The sequence below is a fragment of the Rhinoraja longicauda genome, chromosome 38, assembly GCF_053455715.1.
Source record: "Rhinoraja longicauda isolate Sanriku21f chromosome 38, sRhiLon1.1, whole genome shotgun sequence".
Lineage (NCBI taxonomy): Eukaryota > Metazoa > Chordata > Chondrichthyes > Rajiformes > Arhynchobatidae > Rhinoraja > Rhinoraja longicauda.
This window is the reverse complement of record NC_135990.1, coordinates 13,872,523-13,894,140: the sequence shown is the minus strand read 5'-3', so window position 1 is coordinate 13,894,140 and position 21,618 is coordinate 13,872,523. Positions and strand designations below refer to the sequence as shown.

Genomic DNA, 21,618 nt, shown 5'->3' with positions numbered 1-21,618 from the left:
AGTTGGACGGAGGAATGGTTGATGGAATTTAATACAGAAAAGTGTGAGGTGTTGCATTTTGTGCTGACGAACAAGGGCAGGACCTACACAGTAAATGGTAGGCCTCTGGGTAGTGTTGTAGACCAGAGAGATCTAGGAGTACAGGTGCATGGTTCCTTGAAGGTTGAGTCACGGGTAGATAAAGTGGTCATAAAGGCTTTTGGCACATTGGCCTTCATCTCAGTACGGAGTATAGAAGTTGGGAGATCATGTTGCAGTTGTATAAGACATTGGTGAGACCGCATTTAGAATATTGTGTTCAGTTCTGAGCACCATGTTATAGGAAAGATATTGTCAAGCTTGAAAGGGTTCAGAAAAGATTTACGAGGATGTTGCCAGGACTAGAGGGTGTGAGCTATAGGGAGAGGTTGAGTAAGCTGGGTCTCTATTCCATGGAGCGCAGGAGGATGAGGGGAGATCTGATAGAGGTATACAAAATCATGAGAGGAATAGATCTGGTAGATGCACAGTCTTTTGCCCAGAGTAGGGGAATCGAGGACCAGAGGACATAGGTTCAAGGTAAAGGGGAAAAGATCTAATAGGAATCTGAGGGGTAACTTTTTCACACAAAGGGTGGTGGGTGTGTGGAACAAGCTGCCAGAGGAGGTAGTTGAGGCTGGAACTATCTAATCGTTTAAGAAACAATTAGACAGGTACATGGATAGGACAGGCTTGGAGGGATATGGACCAAGTGCAGGCAAATGGTTCTAGTGTAGCTGGGACATTGTTGGCCGGTGTGGGCGAGTTAGACCAAAGGGCCTGTTCCCACACTATATCACTCTTTGACTCTATGAATCCGAAACTTTTTGACAAGGCATTATTCAGTGAAGTCTCATCAAATCATTAAATTGGTGTTAGACTATACGCTTTTTTAGAATGGTATTGGATCCATGCTGTTGTGATTCTATGGGTGTACAGAGGAATATTATTGATAAGATAGCAGTTTGTAGAATATATTTAGTCATACCTCATGGATACCTGCATTACTTGGTTGTGATATGGCCATAGACAATATACACAATATACATATACACAAAACATACATTATACAAGTGTATTAGGCCAGAAATCTAGGAGGATTACAGAAAAAATATAAGCCATGAGGTTGCAGATAATAATTCATTATATTTTGGAATGCATTCTAATGTCACAACCCTCATGAAATTCAGCGTGGGAGCCAGAATTTGCTGTAATTTCCAAATCATTTTCAGTGAGGAATCCTCACAGATCTCTTGCAAAAGGCTGGACCTGCAAAATGGACGGCTTTTTCATTTATTTCAATGAAGGGGAGTGGCTGTGAGAAACATTGGTAGGGGAAAATTGATTTAGATTTTTATTGTAAAAATCCTTCAGATGTATTTAATTACAGTATATTAAGCGTTTCAAGTTTTCATTTTATTTTTTATATTTTAGATGGATTTTATTGGTTCTGACAGCTTTTGAATACTTAAAATAGTGAAATGTCTTCTCAGCTTTATTTGTGGCCAAAGTTACTTTGTCCTTCCTTCACCGCACCCCCACATACATGTATCCATTACACTGTAGCAGTGCCTTTCTGTGAGAGCTAAAACCAGCTCCGTGCTGCAAGTTTCCATTGGGCCAAACCACACAAGAAATATCTAAACTACTTTTGAATGTCATCAGTGAATACTGACCACAGATTCTGGACTAATAAGTTACAGAAGTGTTTGACATAATCACTTAAGAATTTTAACAATAAAAATGTTAAGATATATCTTGTGATATGATAATTAAAGTATTTGAAGGATTGTTAATTTGGCCATACAAAATCATGTAGTCTTTTGTGTCCAACAAATTGGGAGGAAGTTTGTGATTTACATATTCAGTATAAATGTATGCTAGATTTTGAGTCACAGAGACATACCGTTCAGAATTTACCTTTTTGCACGGCACCACCATGTCAATCTTTTTTTCCCCATCAACACTAATCCCATTTGCCCTTAATAAGTCTATGTCTTGTCCATTTACGCACCTGTCCAAATGTGTTTCTTAAAAATAATAATTCCATCTGATTCTACAACCTGCTTTAGTGCTACCTTAAAATTTAATACCTTTCTCATGTGAATTCAGGTAGTAGAGAATTCATAAGTGATATAGAAATATAACACTTTGAGGGGCGACCTATTTGCAACATATGTGTGCAACACATACTTGTGTTGCAAAGTTAATACTATTACTTATCCAACCCGAAACGTCGCCTGTCCATTCTCTTCACAGGTGCTGTGTGACCCACTGAGTTCCTCCAGAAATTTGTGTTTTAATACTGTTACTATTGCTTTCAGATGCTGTTACAAAATTTTTAATATAAGGAACATCACTTCAAAATTCCCAATAAATGTTCATTTTTGCATCTGGCCCATTTGATTATTTTAGATGTCCTATTATGTACAGTGTATTTTGTCTGGTATAATTCTATAAGAACAAAACGTTTACCTTAGAACAGGCTTGGTATCGGGATAAATCGCAGTCAATTATCCTGTCAGCGCTTACTGCTTTAACTCAGAAGGAAAATTAATATTTAGTGATGATGGCAATATGAAGGCAACTGCTTTGTAATTCTGCCATATTAAAAATCAACACCAATGAGAAAAAACATTATTTTAGCCCAGTTGTATGATATTGTTTTAGTTTTTAGTTCTAGAGATACAGCGATATATCTGGAGTTACTTTCAATTCTATTTTGTTTTCTTTCAGATATTGATGAATGCCGAGTCCTTGCAAACACATGCCAGAATGGACAGTGCATTAATACTGTTGGGTCATATCGGTGTCTGTGCAAGACTGGATACACCACAGGCCTCACTGGAACATCGTGTGTGGGTAAGTATTTTAAAAGAAAATTGTGGGTACAAGATTATAATTATACGGAGATTGAAGGATAGGGTAAAAAAATAATGGTTACCAGTAATGAAGAACTTAATTTGCCATGTGATAAATTGTAGTCATTTATTTTTGAATATAATATTTAAACTGATAAAGTCATAGAGTGATACAGTGGGGAAACAGGCCACTTGCCCACACTGGCTAACAATGTCCCAGCCACACTAGTCCCACTTGCCTGAGCTTGGTCCATATCCCTCCAAACCTGTCCAATCCATGTACCTGTCTAACTGTTTCTTAAACGATGGGATAGTCCCAGCCTCAACTAACCCTCTTGCAGCTCGTTCCAGACATTCACCACCCTTTGAGTGAAAAAGTTACCCCTCAGATTCCTATTAAATCTTTTCCCCTTCACCTTGAACCTATGTCCTCTGGTCCTCGATTCCCCTACTCTGGGCAAGAGACTCTGTGCATCTACCCAATATATTCCTCTCATGATTTTCCACACCTCTATAAGATCCCCCTTCATCATCCTACGTTCCATAGAATTGAGACCCAGCCTACTCAACCTCTCCTTACAGCTCATATACCCTCTAATGCTGGCAACATCTTTGTAAATCTTTTCTGAACTCTTTCAAGCTTGATATCACCAATGGAATCAAACACTTCAATAATTCAATTTATTTATGAGGAATAAATATTGATTTAATTTTATGTTCCATTATTTTTAGTCTTGGCAAAACATCCAAGTATGTAACATCTATAATATAGAAAATATAGCAAGATATTTTACAAATACGTGACTGCAAGATTAGAATAGATAACCGGGTACATTGTTATAGAAGGGGGGTTTTAAGTTAAGGAGCAAATGGGGAGAATTCCAGAATGTACTGCTGAAGGACTGAAGGCAATGTCACAGATAGCAGAATGGGAAGTACAGAAAATATCAACAAAAGTTGGAGGAGGGATTGTTCAACTTCGCTCTAGTCAATTATCTTCTGATTAAAACGTGCAACCGTCTTGATTCTGCTTTCAAGCTAACCATTTATTTTAAAGAATTACATGAGAATTTTATAAGCGCCCATAAAAATGTTCCCTTCATTTCCTGTGAGTTTCCCTCCAAGTCACTTGCCATCCTGCCTTTGAAATATATTGCCAAACCTTTGTTATTGCTGCACCCAAGTAACGGCACTGTGGGAGTACATCCACCAAGAATTCCATTCATTCAAGACAGTTGTTCACCATCACCTCATTGAGCACATTTGACAATGGACAATAAATGCTGATCTTCCAAGTAATGTCCACATGCTTACAGCATCCATATGATTTCCAGTGCCAAAAATTAATGTCTTGTATGGTATCTCTGGCCTGCTGCCTGCATTTCCTTGAGTAACTCGAATGAGGCACATATCGGAAAATAATTCAACCATTTCCATTGTCAATAGTCAATAGTCGTTTATTTGTCACATACACATAAATGTGTAGTGAAATGAAACATTACCCGCAGTTGAAACATTAAGACCAATAAGAATAATCAATAAAAATGCAATAACACATACAATCATACACTAACACCAAACAAAAGAAACATCCATCACAGTGAGTCTCCTCCAGTCCCTTCTCACTGTGATGGAAGGCCAAAATGTCTTTTCTCTTCCCTGCCGTCTTCTCCCGAGGTCAGGCTGTTGTAGGCAGCCAGCGCCGCAGGTGGTGAGTCCGGGCCATGGGCTCTGCGAACCAGAGCCCCAGGTGGTCCCAGGTGCATGGCCGGTGGTAGGCCGCAACGGGAACGGAGACACGACACAGAAACAAGTTCGTGTCTCCGTTCGGGAGAGAGAATTTTTTTACAGTTCCCGTTCCCTCCCACCCCCTCCCCCCCACATAACATACAAACACTACACCATATTAAAACTACAACTCATACAACTCATACAAAAACAACAAAAAACACAAAAGACAGACGGACTGCAGGCAAGCCGCAGCTGCGACGGCAGCGCTGGCTCCACTATGTAGCCTTGGGTATAAGTTGATAATTCAACCAGCCCCACCACGGCACAGCATTACAGGTGTTTCCCAAAGTGAAGAAATTATAAGGTTTGTGAATTAAGAACAAAGGTTTTGAATTTTTTAAGTTTTAAGTTGGAGACACTGTTAGTTGGCAAAGATCGGGGTAGTGGTTTTAGAGAATAAAATACGCTGCTATTTGGGCAACAAGAAGAAAACAGGCAGAAAGTAAAATCCAGTCAATGTGTAACGGGATAATATAGAGAATATAAAGTAAAGGCAGAGTTGAGCAATGCCATAAGTTGTAGAGAATAACAGTTTCTGTCTTGGAGGTGACCATTTTTGAGACAATTTATAATGGATCCAAGCAACCCAAGTTGCGTAAAAGTAAAATTGATTTTTGACACTGAGTAAATTATTATATGTTAACTGTTCATTGTTGAAAATTGTCTCATATCACTAATGTATAATATGCAAAGATGGATTAAAAATGCTTAAACTGCACAGGAATAAATGAATGAAGTTGGTTAAGATATCCCTTAAGAAGATGACAAGCAATTGGTTAGGTCAATGTTTATCCAACACTTAACAGATATCATAACAAATATTATGCATTTATTAGAAATGAACTTACAACTCCAATATGTATGCCATGACTCATTTTAACATACAGCGTGTCACATTAAACTTTTCTTCAGATTGAACTTCGGTAATTTTGATGATCATGAATGTCATAGTAGTTGTGATTAATTTTGGAGCTTCTCAAAAATATATCCTCCTGTCCTAATAATTGCAGTAACATACATAGTACATAAAAGGTTATCATTTACACTCTTATGAATTGCCAGATCTTGATGAATGTGTACAAGCACCAAAACCCTGTAATTTCATCTGTAAGAACACAGAAGGGAGCTACCAGTGTTCATGTCCTAGAGGATACTTGCTGCAAGCAAATGGAAAAAGTTGTAAAGGTGAGTATAATATTAATGTCTTGCATTACAATAACCTATCTGGTTCACATTTGATTTTGTTTATTACTATTTGTCAGCAGATTTAAATCAAATTTAACCCAATTAAATGTGTAGGATGGAACTGTAGATGCTGGTTTACACCAAAGATAGACACAAAATGCAGGATTATCTTAGCGGGGGATAAGCAGCATCTCTGGATAGAAAGAACGGATGACATTTTGGGTCGAGACCCTTCAGAAGGGTCGAGACCCGAAACATCACCCATTCCTTCTATCCAAATATGCTGCCTGTGCCGCTGAGTTACTCCAGCATTTTGTGTCTATCTTAACCTGATTAAAATTGGAATTGGATAATTTTGCGTATATTGGGACACCAACTTTTTCAATCAGATGTAGTTCGTGTAGACGAGATATTAATGCAACTGAGTTAACAGCATGAGGAATGTATAGAAAATGCAGGGAAATTATCAAAACATTAGTAACAATGTTAGGTGATGCTTCAGTTTGTAATTAATTGATGCTATCATCACATATTTTGTACTGTTGACATATAACATGCCTAGCGCAAATAAGCTAGTTCTAAAAAACAGATAAAAAATGTTTGGAAAAATCCTTCTCTGGTAGAATACTCATTTCTGATTAACTAATTATAAATACAAAGAGAATTGAAATATGAGAAAAAGGTGGCTCTAAAAGTGAACTATTAGAAGAATTAAACATATGGATCCTTATTCTAAAGAGTTCTTAAAAATACTTAATCTTTCAAATAGATCTACTACCTTAAAGATATTTATACAAGGAAATCAAGCCCAGAGTGTATTGCTCTGTATATTTTTTAGATTATTTTTCTCTTGGAAATCCTATTAATTAATATGAGGCTCAGTGGTGTCTGCCTGGAATCATGATTCCCAATGGTATTAAGGTAAGCAGAGACATAAATATAGATTAGCTTTGTGTACTTACCCTTCCCTTAAATGGCAACAACTGGAGCAGTGCTGACATTGTTTCTAAAAATAAATCATCTTCAAAAAATGTTCATAACATATGTTTTGATTAGTATTGATAGTACTTTTCAGTAAAATCATAAGCAGATGTTGGTTATTGGTGATCCACCACCGACGTAAGTAAAGTTACTCCAGGACCATTAGTTGTATTATTACCAATCTCAAAATGTATGTAAATACTTATTATTTAATAATAATAATAATAATGCATTTTATTTATATAGCGCTTTTCATATACTCAAAGACGCTTTACAGAGATTTAGAGAACATAGGGAAATGAATAAATAGATAAATAAGTAAATATGTAAACGAACAGAGAAAGGAGACAGAAGGTGAGGTGACCTTCAGTGGTTGAAGGCAGTACTGAACAGGTGAGACTTCAGCGATGTTTTGAATGTGGTGAGTGTGGAGGAGTCTCTAACGGTTTGGGGTAGTGAGTTCCATAGGGTGGGAGCAGCGATGGAGAAAGCCCTGTCCCCCCAGGATCTGAGTTTGGTCCGGATGTGGGGGGATAGGATATCAATGATACATTGTCACATTGATACATAATGAACTTATAATGTTCTTTGGGTTTAGGGCGAATAAGCTCCAGTAAAAATATTTGGCTTTCATAACTCCATTATTTAAACTTGATTTTTTTTCTAGATCTGGATGAATGTGCTACAAAGCAGCACAATTGTCAGTTTCTTTGTGTCAATACAATTGGTGGATTTACTTGTAAGTGCCCTCCTGGATTCACACAGCATCATACAGCATGTATTGGTAAGTAACTGGCGAGAGATGACGAGCAGGATAGATAAGGTATGAAGTTAAACTGCAGATAATTTTTATACAGTAAAGCAATGGGAGACTGATGACTGCCTACTGACCTTTAAAAATCTGCAACATAATATCAGACAGTGACGACCCACAGAAACAAGGGATAGCTTTGTGCAGTTCAATACTTTTTCTATCTCTGTTGTGCAACAAAATCTGTCAAGTTTCATACTTGGATTGTTACCTTTGGACAGGCCCTTGGACACACCATCTCTGCCAACCATCATGTTTATACTAAACCCGCTTCTATATTCATCTCCAGGCTTGAGGGGGCAGATGAACTAATCCTGCTTCTATTTGTGTTCTTCTGTTCACTCGAATGTTCCTTCTCCTTCTTATCAGGATTTGGTACAAAACCTGTTCACTGCAGCCTTGCATGCCAATAGATCAGGCTCAGCCTTTACTCTCGTGTCTCAGTGTAAGTGTGGGGTGTGAAAATAGTGGGACCAAGCTTTAATGGCTGCTACAGACACTCAGGCGTGTCTCAACAGTATTTGGTCTCTGCGTTGTTGGGGCCAGGGTCCTGACAGCATCTAGTCGGGAGTTGGTGGAGTACTAGCAATGCCAGTTTGCCAAGGTGGTGTAAAGTGCAAGGAGAAAGTACCAGCAAGAGTCTGTACTTTGCAATAATGTAATTCCTTGTAAGATCTTTATTTTGTGGACATGAAACTCCACGAAATCTAAACCTATGAAAAAAACGGGCAATCAATGAGCCTTGACAGGATGCATTCCAAATTACTCAGCTTTGCATCTTTCAGTAAGTCAATGACCATGCAATATCTATCTTGTTCCACGTCATCAGACAACCACCTAAAATCAGCAAGATGAAAATTCTGTTTGCTGTCAAACTATAGTTCCAAGAATGTATGAAACTGGTCAGAATACGTGGATCTGGACATGTGTGTTGTGGCCACTTGCACTGGTCCAACATATCACATGTAACAAAGTAGCTCCCAATGCACGACCTGTGTTTCCATGTGGTGACCAGGCAGCAGGAACTGTGTCCTGATAGCCTTCTAACAAATATAAGTGAAATAAAGTTTGAGGATTTTTGCTCCTTCTCCCAGAGAACTCCAACAGCATAATATGAAAGGCCTAGGAGCAGTATTTAACTGAACTTTAGAGATACAGCGTGGAAACAGGCTTTTCGGCCCACCAAGACAACACCGATCATCCTGTACACGAGCACTGTCCGACACAGTAGGGACAATTTTACAATTTACAGAAGCTCATTAACGTACAAACCTGTATGTCTTTGGAGTGTGGGCGGAAACTGGAGCACTCGGAGAATACCCACGCAGACACAAGGAGAACGTACAAACTCTGTACAGACGGCACCTGTAGTCAGGATTGAACTTGGATCTTTGGTGCTATAAAGGCTGGAGCGATTGGGCTTGTATACACTGGAATTTAGAAGGATGAGGGGGGATCTTATTGAAACATATAAGATAATTAGGGGATTGGACACATTAGAGGCAGGAAACATGTTCCCAATGTTGGGGGAGTCCAGAACAAGGGGCCACAGTTTAAGAATAAGGGGTAGGCCATTTAGAACGGAGATGAGGAAGAACTTTTTCAGTCAGAGAGTGGTGAAGGTGTGGAATTCTCTGCCTCAGAAGGCAGTGGAGGCCAGTTCGTTGGATGCTTTCAAGAGAGAGCTGGATAGAGCTCTTAAGGATAGCGGAGTGAGGGGGTATGGGGAGAAGGCAGGAACGGGGTACTGATTGAGAGTGATCAGCCATGATCGCATTGAATGGCGGTGCTGGCTCGAAGGGCTGAATGGCCTACTCCTGCACCTATTGTCTATTGTCTATTGTCTATAAAGCTGCGCCTATGCCGCCCTACAGTGAAGTGCTAGTGTTCAATCTGGTTTGGAGTTTCAGTTGATTGGGTAAAATCTGACGTTTTTGAAGTGGGAAATTGTCTGTATATTATATAAAAACTAGGTTTCAGAATCAATATAAGCAAACTCCCATAATTATTTATTTCTCATTTGCAAGTCTAACCATAGAGATTGAACAAAAAATTGGAGAATGGCATATATATTTGTATCTTATGCATATATGATTAAAAGTACAATTTTTTTGTAATATTGTCAGCTTTTTTAAACCATTTATATGAAAGATGTGCAAATATCTCAACAACATATTCAAATTATTTATTTTTTGTTAAGTGAACAAGATTTCTGTCCAGGATTAAATTCTTTCCTCCAATTTGGTTTTAACTTAATTCTGAGCATCTTTCAGGTTGAGATTTCAAAGTATTTCTTTTCGAGGCATTAAAACAACGGCTGCACTCTGCATATAACTTTTTTTCCTAAAAGTTAGCATGACTATCCTTGATTTGGCTGATTTTATGTTTAATCTAATAATAAATAGTGACTGTAGCAAATTTGTTACTTGTCTCGTGCAAAAAATGCAGTGACTCACAATGATTCATCTGCAATACAGAGCCAATTGTGCTAAGGAGGAGTCACATTTCATTAAAAAAATATGGAACAGTTATTAAAGGACTTATTTGCTTTGAGGTGATAATAAATCAGAATAATAGATAGGTAGGAGAATGTTGCAAGAGTTTAAATGATGGTGAGAACCATGGGAACAACCTTTATTCGTTTCATCTGGAACCTAAGATTAAATTACAGACTTTAATTTATTCTTTGATTCGTTTGCATTTTATGTCCCACATAAAGTTTTTTTAAGTGCTTCATATGGGAATGTCAAGGAGGTAGTTACAAGATTGAGGTGATGTCATGGGGAACTTTGGTCATAACTGCCAGTAGGATCTGAAAGTATCCACATTATAAAAGGAATCATGTTCTGGGTGTAATGAATGTACTACAGACTGTAAAATGTTGGTGTTTTCAATGGGTGTATTTCCAATGAACATCCTTTCTTCATAGAATTACAATAATAACCTAATACTTGAACTTTATACTATGAAAAGTTATTAATTGATTGATCGTAATGTAATGTAATTAAACACTCATTTGTTTCTATTGAATCGAATGCTGAGGCAAAGTAAATAAAATCAAAATTGAATAATATATCATGCACAATTTTTTAGCTGAATTGGCCAATGCCTGAGAGTAAATTATCCAATTGAAACTTTAGTTATAGATATTGTAAGTTTGAAAAAATAGCACAGATATTAACTATTAAAAATATAATGCCAATTAAGTAATACTCAACATGACAAGATTAACATTGTCCATGGCTGTTCATAATATTGTATTACTTTCTCAGGATACTTGTGCTATACAGTGTAGCACATTGTATCATTCCACTGGTAAGATGCGGGAAAAGGATGCAGCCCTTTTAAGGCCACAAAGTACAATTGTTCTCAAGTCAATGTAGCTTCTTGCCAATCAAAGTTGAATTGTTTGGTGAGGAAACTTGGCATACTGGAAACACTGGTCCAAAATATACAGTCTTAACACAAAGTAATTATTTTCTAGCCATGATAATCTGTGATGTCCAGCACCGTCGATACACAAATCATTAATAATTGGTTATGACCCATCTATTTACATATTATCATAGTCTCTTACTAACAATTAGTAATGGATTTTAATGAGATGGAAATATTTCACCTAATAGTGGTTGCTAAGACTGGAGACCTATCCAAAAAAGTAAAAATACAGCATCTTAATGACTAGACGATAAACAAAATAATTTGTATAAACATTATAATTTGAACAATTGTGTTACAAAAATGTGAGCTCTTGTACTTATATTAGCATTTCATCTCCAAATAACTGCACATCAATAAATAGAGTTGTGCTTACTTAGGGTTGTGATTTCTAAATTCTAACTTTAAAGAATATATTAAGCATTTCTGGAATCGCAGCCACATACCATCTCTAATAAGCTATTAAAATCGTTCCAACAAATATTCATAGCTTGTTTTCGAAGAGCAGGTCTGCCACTATTAAAACAGTGGTATGTTTCTACATAGAAAACAAATGAGACAACAAGTATGTCATGTATTGCTTGTCTGAAATGTAGAGATTACTTTCATAGATTGACTGAATGCTTTGATCAATTTTTCTTTGATAGATAACAATGAATGCATCGCTGAAACAAATATGTGTGGATCTAAAGGAGTATGCCAGAATACTCCAGGCAGCTTTCAGTGTGAATGCCAACGTGGATTTTTACTGGATCAAACTGGCCATGGCTGTGAAGGTAATAGAATCACAAAAAAAGTAACAGTATATCATTCCTTTCAAATAATTATGATATGATTAATAATTTATACTTAATTACATGTTGCATTCCAAAGCCGACATTAAAAAACTATGTTTAACTAGTTATCTTTGCATTTATTATTTATTCAAAATGCCCAGACAGATTATCTAGTAATCATGAAATGATCAAAATTTCAAACATGAACTATATTATATCACATTCAAATTAGATATAAATATTTACACAATCATGTTAAAGTAAATTTCATGAGGAAATTTGTTTATTTTGGTTTTAGTTTTTCTAATACATTAATACTCGGATACAAATTGATTAGATTATATGGAGATTCTACCAACAACAAAAAATGTGCATATCATAAATTCTTCTCAACTATCAAAAAGCTTGGGAGAATTTTAACTCCTAAAATAGACAGCTCTGTGTCAAAAAGAATGGTAAACTAATAATATATCTGAAGACTAACCCAACCTGTCCATTTTTAGTTTAAAGAAAGTGAGATAAGAAAGAAGTGGGCTACCAACATGATTCAGGAGGCATATTAGCAACTTAAATATTACTTACAGGGTATCTATCACTGCGGATGCATTAAATGTGGAGTTCACCTTCAAATTATTCCAATTTAAATTTCTTCACTGAATGTAGGAGCTATATCAGCTGAAACCAGCTTATTTGGTCTATCCACCATCCATGATCAGAGAGCCTGCCCCATTGATACTTCAATTTTTTTTCTCTACTCAACATCTTTCCAATGACTTCTCCTGACCCGATCTCTTTCCAATTCTTACAATTTCCTCTTTCCTCACATTTCCACAGAAGGATGCTGATCTTCACACTCTGCCCACCAGGCATCCCAACTTATCCACTAAAACTTCTCATTCTAACCTAAATTACCTGATCACACATGCTCTCCTCTATATTCCCTGACTGCAACCTAGTGTTGAATTCTTATACCTGACAATCAGGCAAGTTTACAAATAGATTTTTCAATGTGGCTTGTTGCAGTTGATGGATGGAGTAAAAAAAATCAGATCCGACCAGGTTTTGTGATCACAAGGCAGCCTCCACTGTTCCCCAGATCCTCCCCTCAGCCTTCAGAATGATACCCTGGCTTTTTAAGTCGTTGAAAGATTGAACACACCACCAATCTATGATGTTCTGTGTGTGGAGATATGCAAGGTACTTTTCAAGTCAAGAATGTGTTTATTCTTGTCAAAAGGTACTGCAGTAATCTTAGACAGATTTTGATTGTGGTCTTCATTCATCCATGTAAATACTTTGTTTAATTCGGTTGAGTTTGTTTCCAAGACTACCATTGTCAGGCTGCATGTTATGATTTGGTTGGGTCAGACTACATGCTCAGAACAGACTGTTTTAAGTTGGCCAGAATCAGAGGGAAGTTATAACAGCTGACTCCAACTAACATCAGTTGGGAATAAATCTTATTATACTTGTCTCATAAAAGTACAGCCAAACTAACCCACATAACAGCTGAATCTTAGTGACCAATCTGAACTTTATTGTTGCTATGTAAGCTCATAAATACTCAGCAGGGCAATCACTGGAGATTTTCAGTAATGGAAAAATAAAAAGAGAAAAGTTGAGAATATGTAAACATACAAAGTAATTATAATAAATTACAATCCAACAAAAAAACAATTCATATTGAATGTAGCCACTAAAGTGTCTTATTTATTTTCTGAATAATTTGCCAGATGTTGATGAATGTGAAGGAAGCCATCGTTGCCAACACGGCTGCCAGAATTTGATTGGTGGATATCGATGCAGTTGTCCACATGGTTACCTACAGCACTATCAATGGAATCAGTGTGTTGGCAAGTAACCTTTTTTTCAAATTGTATCAAGAAAGCAAATATATTAAGTGAAGGACTCCTTTTCATCATTTTGTCTGTAATTTGTAATTATTTCAACTCAATTTTAACTTTCCTCTTAGCACTCCCAACTCTTTAAAACGATTAGTATATACACCTATGAGCCAAAACATTATGACCACTGACAGGTGAAGTGAATAACATTGGTCATCTTGTTACAATGGCACCTGTCAAGGATTGGGATATATTAGGCAGCAAGTGAACAGTCAGTTCTTGAAGTTGATGTGTTGGATGCAGGAGAAATGGGCAGGAGGAAAGACCTGAGCAACTTTGACAAGGGCCAAATTGTTATGGCCAGACAACTGGGTCAGACCATCTCTGAAACGGCAAGGCTTGTGGGGTGCTCCCGGTCAGCAGTGGTGAGTACGTACCGACAGTGGTCCGAGGACGGACAAACCACAAACCAGCGACAAGATGTTGGGCGCCCAAGGCTCATCGATGCACGATGGCAACGAAGGCTATCCCGTCTGGTCCGAACCAACTGTGGGAAGACGACAAGCTGGTGGAGGGAGTGTGATGCTCCGGGCAATGTTCTGCTGGGAAATCCTGGGTCCGACCATTCATGTGGACGTCAATTTGACACGAGGCACCTACCTAAACATCGTTGCAGACCAGGTACACCCCTTCATGGCAGTGGCATTCCCTGTTGGCAGTGGCTTCTTTCAGCTGGATAATGCGCCCTGCCACATTGCACAAATTGTTCGGGAATGGTTTGAGGAACATGATGAAGTGTTCACGGTACTGCCCTGGCCTCCAAATTCTCCAGATCTCAATCCGATTGAGCTTCTGTGGGATGTGCTGGATCGATGAGCCCACCTCGCAACTTACAGGACTTGAAGGATCTGCTGCTAATGTTTTGGTGCCAGATACCACAGGACACCTTCAGGGGTCTTGTAGAGTCCATGCCTTGGCGGGTCAGCGCTAGTTTGGTGGCACACGGAGGACCAACTGCATATTAGGCAGGTGGTCATAATGTTTTGGCTGATCGGTGTATGTGGCGAGATTAATAGTTTTTGATAAAATATTAGACAGCCTCTTCCAAATTTGGAGCACCATCACTTAAGGTGGTTCCATCCACAGACTAGCCAAGAACAATTAACATTTCTGCATTTCAGGGAGGCAAAAGTACCATTTAATTTTTAAGCACTGTTAGTTCCAATAGGACAACTGTTGAATGGAAGCAAGTTTGTATTGCCCAGTTAATGCCCATTAGAGGAATATGGAGCAGGCAGATTGTGATATCAGTCAACAACAAATCAGATTTGTCGCCAGAACTGTGAAATTGGATCTAAGCCCATTATTTAATATGCTCCCTCATGCTTGTGCAGCAAAATGGATGATGTGCTCCCTCATGCTTGTGCAACCAAAGGAAATACCTCAACACAACTACACCTCCACTCCATAAATGCTATTTTAATAAGCATTAACTGCTTGTGTTAGGACACAGGCATATTAATTGATTTGCCTGAAAATTCCATACCTCAGGTTCTGCTTAAAAGTCCATGGAGTCATAGAGTGATACAGCGTGAAAACAGGCCCTTCGGCCCAACTTACCCACACCGGCAACATGTTCCAGCTACACTAGTCCCACCTGCCCACGTTTGGCTCTTCTCCCTCCAAACCTGTCCTATCCATGTACCTGTGTAACTGTTTCTTAAACGTTGGGATAGTCCCTGCCTCAACTACCTCCTCTGGCAGCTTGCTCCATACCCCCACCATCCTTTGTATGAAAAGGGTTCAACATTAGCGCCAAACTCACCTCTGCTCCCTGATAATGCACACACATTTTTGCCAGGCTTGCTAATGTACCAGGTAAATCATTGTGCTTAATTACCCTGTTGAAGTCCTGATCTGAGTTCTCTTCAGCAGAATTTGTGCTTGACCTCAGTCTCTGAAAAAGTGGCACCTGGTCTACCCTGCCTCGTTATAGATTTGTCATTGGCAGGATATGGATATCATTGGCAAGGCTGGTGGTTTCTTGTTCACCCCTAATTCCCCCTTAACTGAGGAAGCAGTTAAGAATCAACCACATTGGTGAGTCTGGCCCAGACCATGTAAGGACTGCAGATAGTCTTGCTGGAATATCTTTTGTCCTATGCTGGCACAGCTGATCAATTGAAGGGTGCTCATCCCATCTGTTAGTTTATTCTAAATTATGTTTTCAGTTGATTGAAAGTAAAAGGGTGAAATTATAGTGAGGGACATGTTTCTTAAACACCTGCCTTTTTCATATCATATCATATCATCATATCATATATATACAGCCGGAAACAGGCCTTTTCGGCCCACCAAGTCCGTGCCGCTCAGCGATCCCCGTACATTAACACTATCCTACACCCACTAGGGACAATTTTTACATTTACCCAGCCAATTAACCTACATACCTGTACGTCTTTGGGTAGTCTACCCTAATTACATTATATGGTTTATGTCAAATTGTGTGTTGTTAGTACATTTTACCTCAATAAATATGCTATCGAAATAGCCTGTCATTACTACTTGGGTTAAAATCAATTTAGATACAAGAGAAATCTTGTTTTCAACTAAATCAATGCTTCAATACATAAATCTATTGCATGTAGCATCCAATCTGTGCCTTATTTGAAGGTTTAGACAATGTTTTGACTACAGTTTGTTTATTTAGTAAGCTTAAGACAGAACCAAAGACCTCTGCTTAAAATATTATAATGCATTAAAAAAGTCAAGTGCTCAGGGTCCATGGTAATTCTGTGCTCAAAACGATGACATTTTCAAAGAAGTATTTTCCTACCTAACATCGCATTGTTTTAAGATTGCTTTTAAAGATTCGTCTTAAAATTTATTTTCCCAAAAGATGGGAAAAAATGCAGTACAGTACCGTTCAAACTAGATTTCCATGTCTTTAAGTGCCTGATGGGAAATTCCACCCTGATTTTCTGTTGAGATTTTTATCAGCACAAGAAACATTTTTCCTTCATAAAAGCACCATAAATGGTACCAGTAATAGTGCAAACCCATTTTAATCTCCAACATAATTTTGAACCTCACTAGTCTAAAAAACAAAGTTCCTGTATATCATAATAACCAGCTTTTACTAATCGTGTTCCAGTGAAACCATGCTGCTTAAAAAGCCAGCATTTAATCTGTACTATTTGCCACACTGCTCCACACTATTCAGCAACCTTACTGCTTATTCTACCATTAAAATCTGTGACCTCTGAAAAATTGTTTCATACACGACACTACTGTTTTGTTTATAAACATCATGTCCATGGTCTTCCTCAGGTTGTTTTTTAGCTTCAGGATTATTCTGATTTTAGCCACGTTTTATAGATTATTGCTCATTGCAGAATTAAGATTATCCAAGCTCCATGCATAAGTGGAGAACATTTCTTTATTTTTCCATCAGCCAGAGGAGCAAACAGACTGGGCAGAGGGATTTACTATCAATGCAAGCTTCCAAAAATTGCATGCATTCATAAACTGCACTCATATTGAGTTATTCCTTACCAAATGCTCCATTTGCACCAAGGACATGTCTCTCGTGGGCTGTGTCCTCTACCAACATTACTTGGTCTCTCTGAGACTCAGGGGGCACTCTCCATTCTTGAAGCAACAACACTCTCTTGGAATGAGATTGTGCTGGTTTTGTGCATATGTCCCGATAGGAGCTGCCTCTTACACTTGTAGCTGTAAGGTTAAGTGCTGGTATATGGGAAATCTTACAATAGTACAATACAGTAAAACTCTAAAACTGACATAGTACACATCCCACAGGGAAACCGGTTAAATCCTTTTGAGAATCTTTATGGATGTTTTAAAATAGCAATAGTGTGCTCGTAAATAGGGGAGGGGGATTCTAGCTAACAATCTCTTCATAAATAGACTGTCAGCACAATATATGTAAATATCATCAACTGACCCATTTAATTGATAGCAACTCACATTGGTAGGTATTGATCAGCCCTTCACAGAAAATTATTTTGCTCTCATCTTCTGGGCATAGACCATCTCTATGGCTGTATCTGTGTACTCTTAGTCCAGTACAATAAGCTGACAATGGAATTTATTTCTCTGGAAAACTTTACCTTGTGACTTCAGACGGGTAAAAGATTACATGGAGATCCCATCTCCCTGTCCTGATCACAAATGCTAGCTGAATGAATGTTACCACTCACTAATATTTTTTTTTACGAATGGATAGACCTGCAATCAAATTGATCAGTGGTCTCCAGTGACAGTCTAACGTGAGCCAGAACTTGCCCCTTTCTTGGTGAGGGAAGAATTTAAATAATTCATTCTTAACCACAGCCCCACAAAAGTAGAAATGACCGAGCCAAGATTTTATTTTCCAAGAAGAGCCGAATAAATTTTCTCTTTTTTAACTTAGAAAACTGGGAATGTATTACGAGGTTAAATTATCCAACACAATTAAAGGTTGGCAACTAAAAATCTTCAAAGCCAATTAAAGATGTACCTATTCTATTTTGAAGTGTAAGAAAATAACTGCAGATGCTGGTACAAATCGAAGGTATTTATTCACAAAATGCTGGAGTAACTCAGCAGGTCAGGCTGCATCTCAGGAGAGAAGGAATGGGTGACGTTTCGGGTCGAGACCCTTCTTCAGATTGATGTCAAGGGGGGCGGGACAAAGGAAGGATATAGGTGGAGACAGGAAGATAGAGGGAGAACTGGGAAGGGGGAGGGGAGAGATGGACAGAGGAACTATCTAAAGTTGGAGAAGTCAATGTTCATACCGCTGGGCTGCAGGCTGCCCAAGCAAACTATGAGGTGCTGTTCCTCCAATTTCCGGTGGGCCTCACTAAGGCACTGGAGGAGGCCCATGACAGAAAGGTCAGACTGGGAGTGGGAGGGGGTGTTGAAGTGCTCAGCCACCGGGAGATCAGGTTGGTTAAGGCGGACTGAGCGAAGGTGTTGAGCGAAGCGATCGCCAAGCCTGCCTTTGGTTTCGCCGATGTAAAGAAGTTGACATCTAGAGCTGCAGATGCAATAGATGAGGTTGGAGGAGGTGCAGGTGAACCTCTGTCTCACCTGGAAAGATTGTTTGGGTCCTTGGATGGAGTTGAGGGGGGAGGTAAAGGGACAGGTGTTGCATCTCGTGCGGTTGCTGGGGAAAGTGCCCGGGGATGGGGTGGTTTGGGTAGGAAGGGACGAGTGGATCCTTGGATGGAGTTGTCTATTTTGAACCTGTCTTTTCAAGTTCTGTGTGTATGATCTTTTTGAAAACTATTTACAATTATCTACATTATTTTAATTCAAATTGTACTCAGAATTTTTAAGCAAGATATTATTATGCTACTATATATACTGAGACTCTTAACGTTGTAGAGTTAACTTAAATTTGAGCAATTTGTTTTACTTGAAGTTAATATGAATACTTTCAAGCAAGTTGAGTTAGTTAAGACAACTGAAGTTGTTTTTATGTATTTGTATTATGGAGTGTTTCCCATACTGATTCCTACAGAGATCAAGTCAAGTCAAGTCAAGTCAAATTTATTTGTCACATACACATACTCGATGTGCAGTGAAATGAAAGTGGCAATGCCTGCGGGTTGTGCACAAAAAGAATTACAGTTACAGCATATAAATAAAGTTAATAAGTTACTAAACATAGCACAAAAAGTGTCGACAAAAATTTAGTCTCTGGGGTTATCAAAGTTGACAGTCCTGATGGCCTGTGGGAAGAAGCTCCGTCTCATCCTCTCCGTTTTCACAGCGTGACAGCGGAGGCGTTTGCCTGACCGTAGCATCTGGAACAGTCCGTTACTGGGGTGGCAGGGGTCCCTCATGATCTTGCTTGCTCTGGATCTGCACCTCCTGATGTATAGGTCCTGCAGGGGGATGAGTGTAGTTCCCATGGTGCGTTCTGCCGAACGCACTACTCTCTGCAGGGCCATCCTGTCCTGGGCAGAGCTGTTCCCAAACCAGACTGTAATGTTGCCGGACAGGATGCTCTCTACAGCCCCAGAGTAGAAGCAATGAAGGATCTTCAGCGACACTCTGAATTTCCTCAGTTGTCTAAGGTGGTAAAGGCGCTGCTTAGCCTTACCCACCAGTGCGGCAATGTGCGTTGCCCACGTCAGATCCTCTGCGATGCGGACTCCCAAGTATTTGAAACTGCTCACCCTATCCACAATAGACCCATTTATCTCCAGTGGCGTGTACGTCCTTGGATGTTTAGCCCTTCTGAAGTCCACAATCAGCTCCTTTGTTTTAGTGACATTCAAGAGGAGGCTATTGTCCTGACACCAGAGTGCCAGATCAGCCACCTCCTCCCGGTAGGCCTTCTCATCGTTGTTGGAGATCCGGCCCACCACCACAGTGTCATCAGCAAACTTGATGATGGAGTTTGAGCTGAACCTGGCCCTACAGTCATGTGTGTACAGGGAGTACAGTAGGGGGCTAAGGACGCAGCCCTGGGGGGATCCTCTGTTCAGGGTGAGGGAGCTAGATGTGTGTTCCCCCATCCTGACCACTTGGGGCCTGGCAGTGAGAAAGTCCAGGACCCAGGCACACAGAGGGGTGTTAAGCCCCAGTTCCAGCAGCTTTTCAACCAGTCTGCTGGGGACTATTGTGTTGAATGCTGAACTAAAGTCAATGAACAGCATCCTCACATAGCCCCCCTGGCTGTCCAGATGAGAGAGAGCGGTGTGTAGAACCTGGGAGACCGCATCATCCGTGGACCTGTTCGGACGGTATGCGAACTGTAGTGGGTCCATGTTGCGAGGAAGGAGGGCGCAGATGTGCTTCTTGACTAGCCTCTCCAAGCATTTCATGACAACCGAGGTGAGGGCCACCGGTCGGTAGTCATTTAAACACGCTGGAGAGGCATTCTTTGGCACCGGTACAATGATGGATCTTTTGAAGCATGCAGGGACCACGGACTTTGCCAAGGAGAGGTTGAATATTGTGGTGAGCACTGGAGCAAGCTGAGTAGCACAAGACTTTAGTACTCGCCCAGATATACCATCTGGGCCTCCAGCTTTTCTCGTGTTCACACGCGTCAGAGCCCACCTCACCTCGTGCTCGGACACCGAGAATGTGTGCACATCCCCGGCGGTGGATCCCCCTCCAGCCTCGCTAGCCAGCGCCCCTTCGGTGCTGTTTTTAGACGGCGAGCTGGTGGTGTTACCCGTCTTGAACCGTGCGTAAAAAGAGTTCAGGTCATCAGCTAAGGAGGAGCCGGCACTTCCGGTTGAGGGGGTGCTGGACCTGTAGCTAGTTATAGTCCGTAGCCCCTGCCAAAGGCGCCTGGTGTCCTGCTGCTCCATCTGTGACTCCATCTTGTCCCGGTACCTCTTTTTTGCATCCTTCACTGCCCTTCGCAGTCGGTAGGACTCTCCCTTGTAGTCGTCCATGTTGCCGGATGCCAGGCCGGAGTTGTAAGCAGCGGTGCGAGCATTCAAGGCCACGCGAATAGACCTGTCCACCCAGGGTTTTTGGTTAGGGAAGATACTGACCCTTACCGTGGGGATGATGGTATCGGCTATAGTGGCAATGAAGTCCGTAACCGCTTCCGCAAACTCATTTACGTCTCTGGAACATTCTTGGAACATGTTCCATTCGACTTCGCTCAGTGCATCCTGCAGCATGGCCTCTGAATGGTCAGCCCACCGCTTTACGTCCCTCGTCACTGTCGCTTCCCGTACTATCCGTTGTTTGTACTCCGGCAGCAGGAAAATGGCAGCGTGGTCAGATTTCCCAAAAGGAGGGAGAGAAACGGCCTTGTAGCCTTTCCTGAACGGCGTGTAGCAGTGGTCCAAAGTTCTTTCCCCCCTGGTGACACACGTGATGTGTTGGTAGAAGTTGGGCATGACCTTTTTGAGATTTCCCCTATTGAAGTCTCC

General features: G+C 40.0%; 1 protein-coding gene across 1 annotated transcript in view; it reads left to right on the top strand.

Moving 5' to 3' along the window:
• Positions 1–21,618, top strand: part of LOC144610945 (fibrillin-1-like) — a 330,240-nt gene that overhangs the window by 289,610 nt on the left and 19,012 nt on the right. Inside the window, exons 58-62 of the mRNA XM_078429975.1 lie at positions 2,755–2,880; positions 5,733–5,855; positions 7,504–7,620; positions 11,733–11,861; positions 13,595–13,714. Of these exons, the coding sequence (XP_078286101.1) occupies positions 2,755–2,880; positions 5,733–5,855; positions 7,504–7,620; positions 11,733–11,861; positions 13,595–13,714 (615 nt within the window). The remainder of the gene's footprint in view (positions 1–2,754; positions 2,881–5,732; positions 5,856–7,503; positions 7,621–11,732; positions 11,862–13,594; positions 13,715–21,618) is intronic.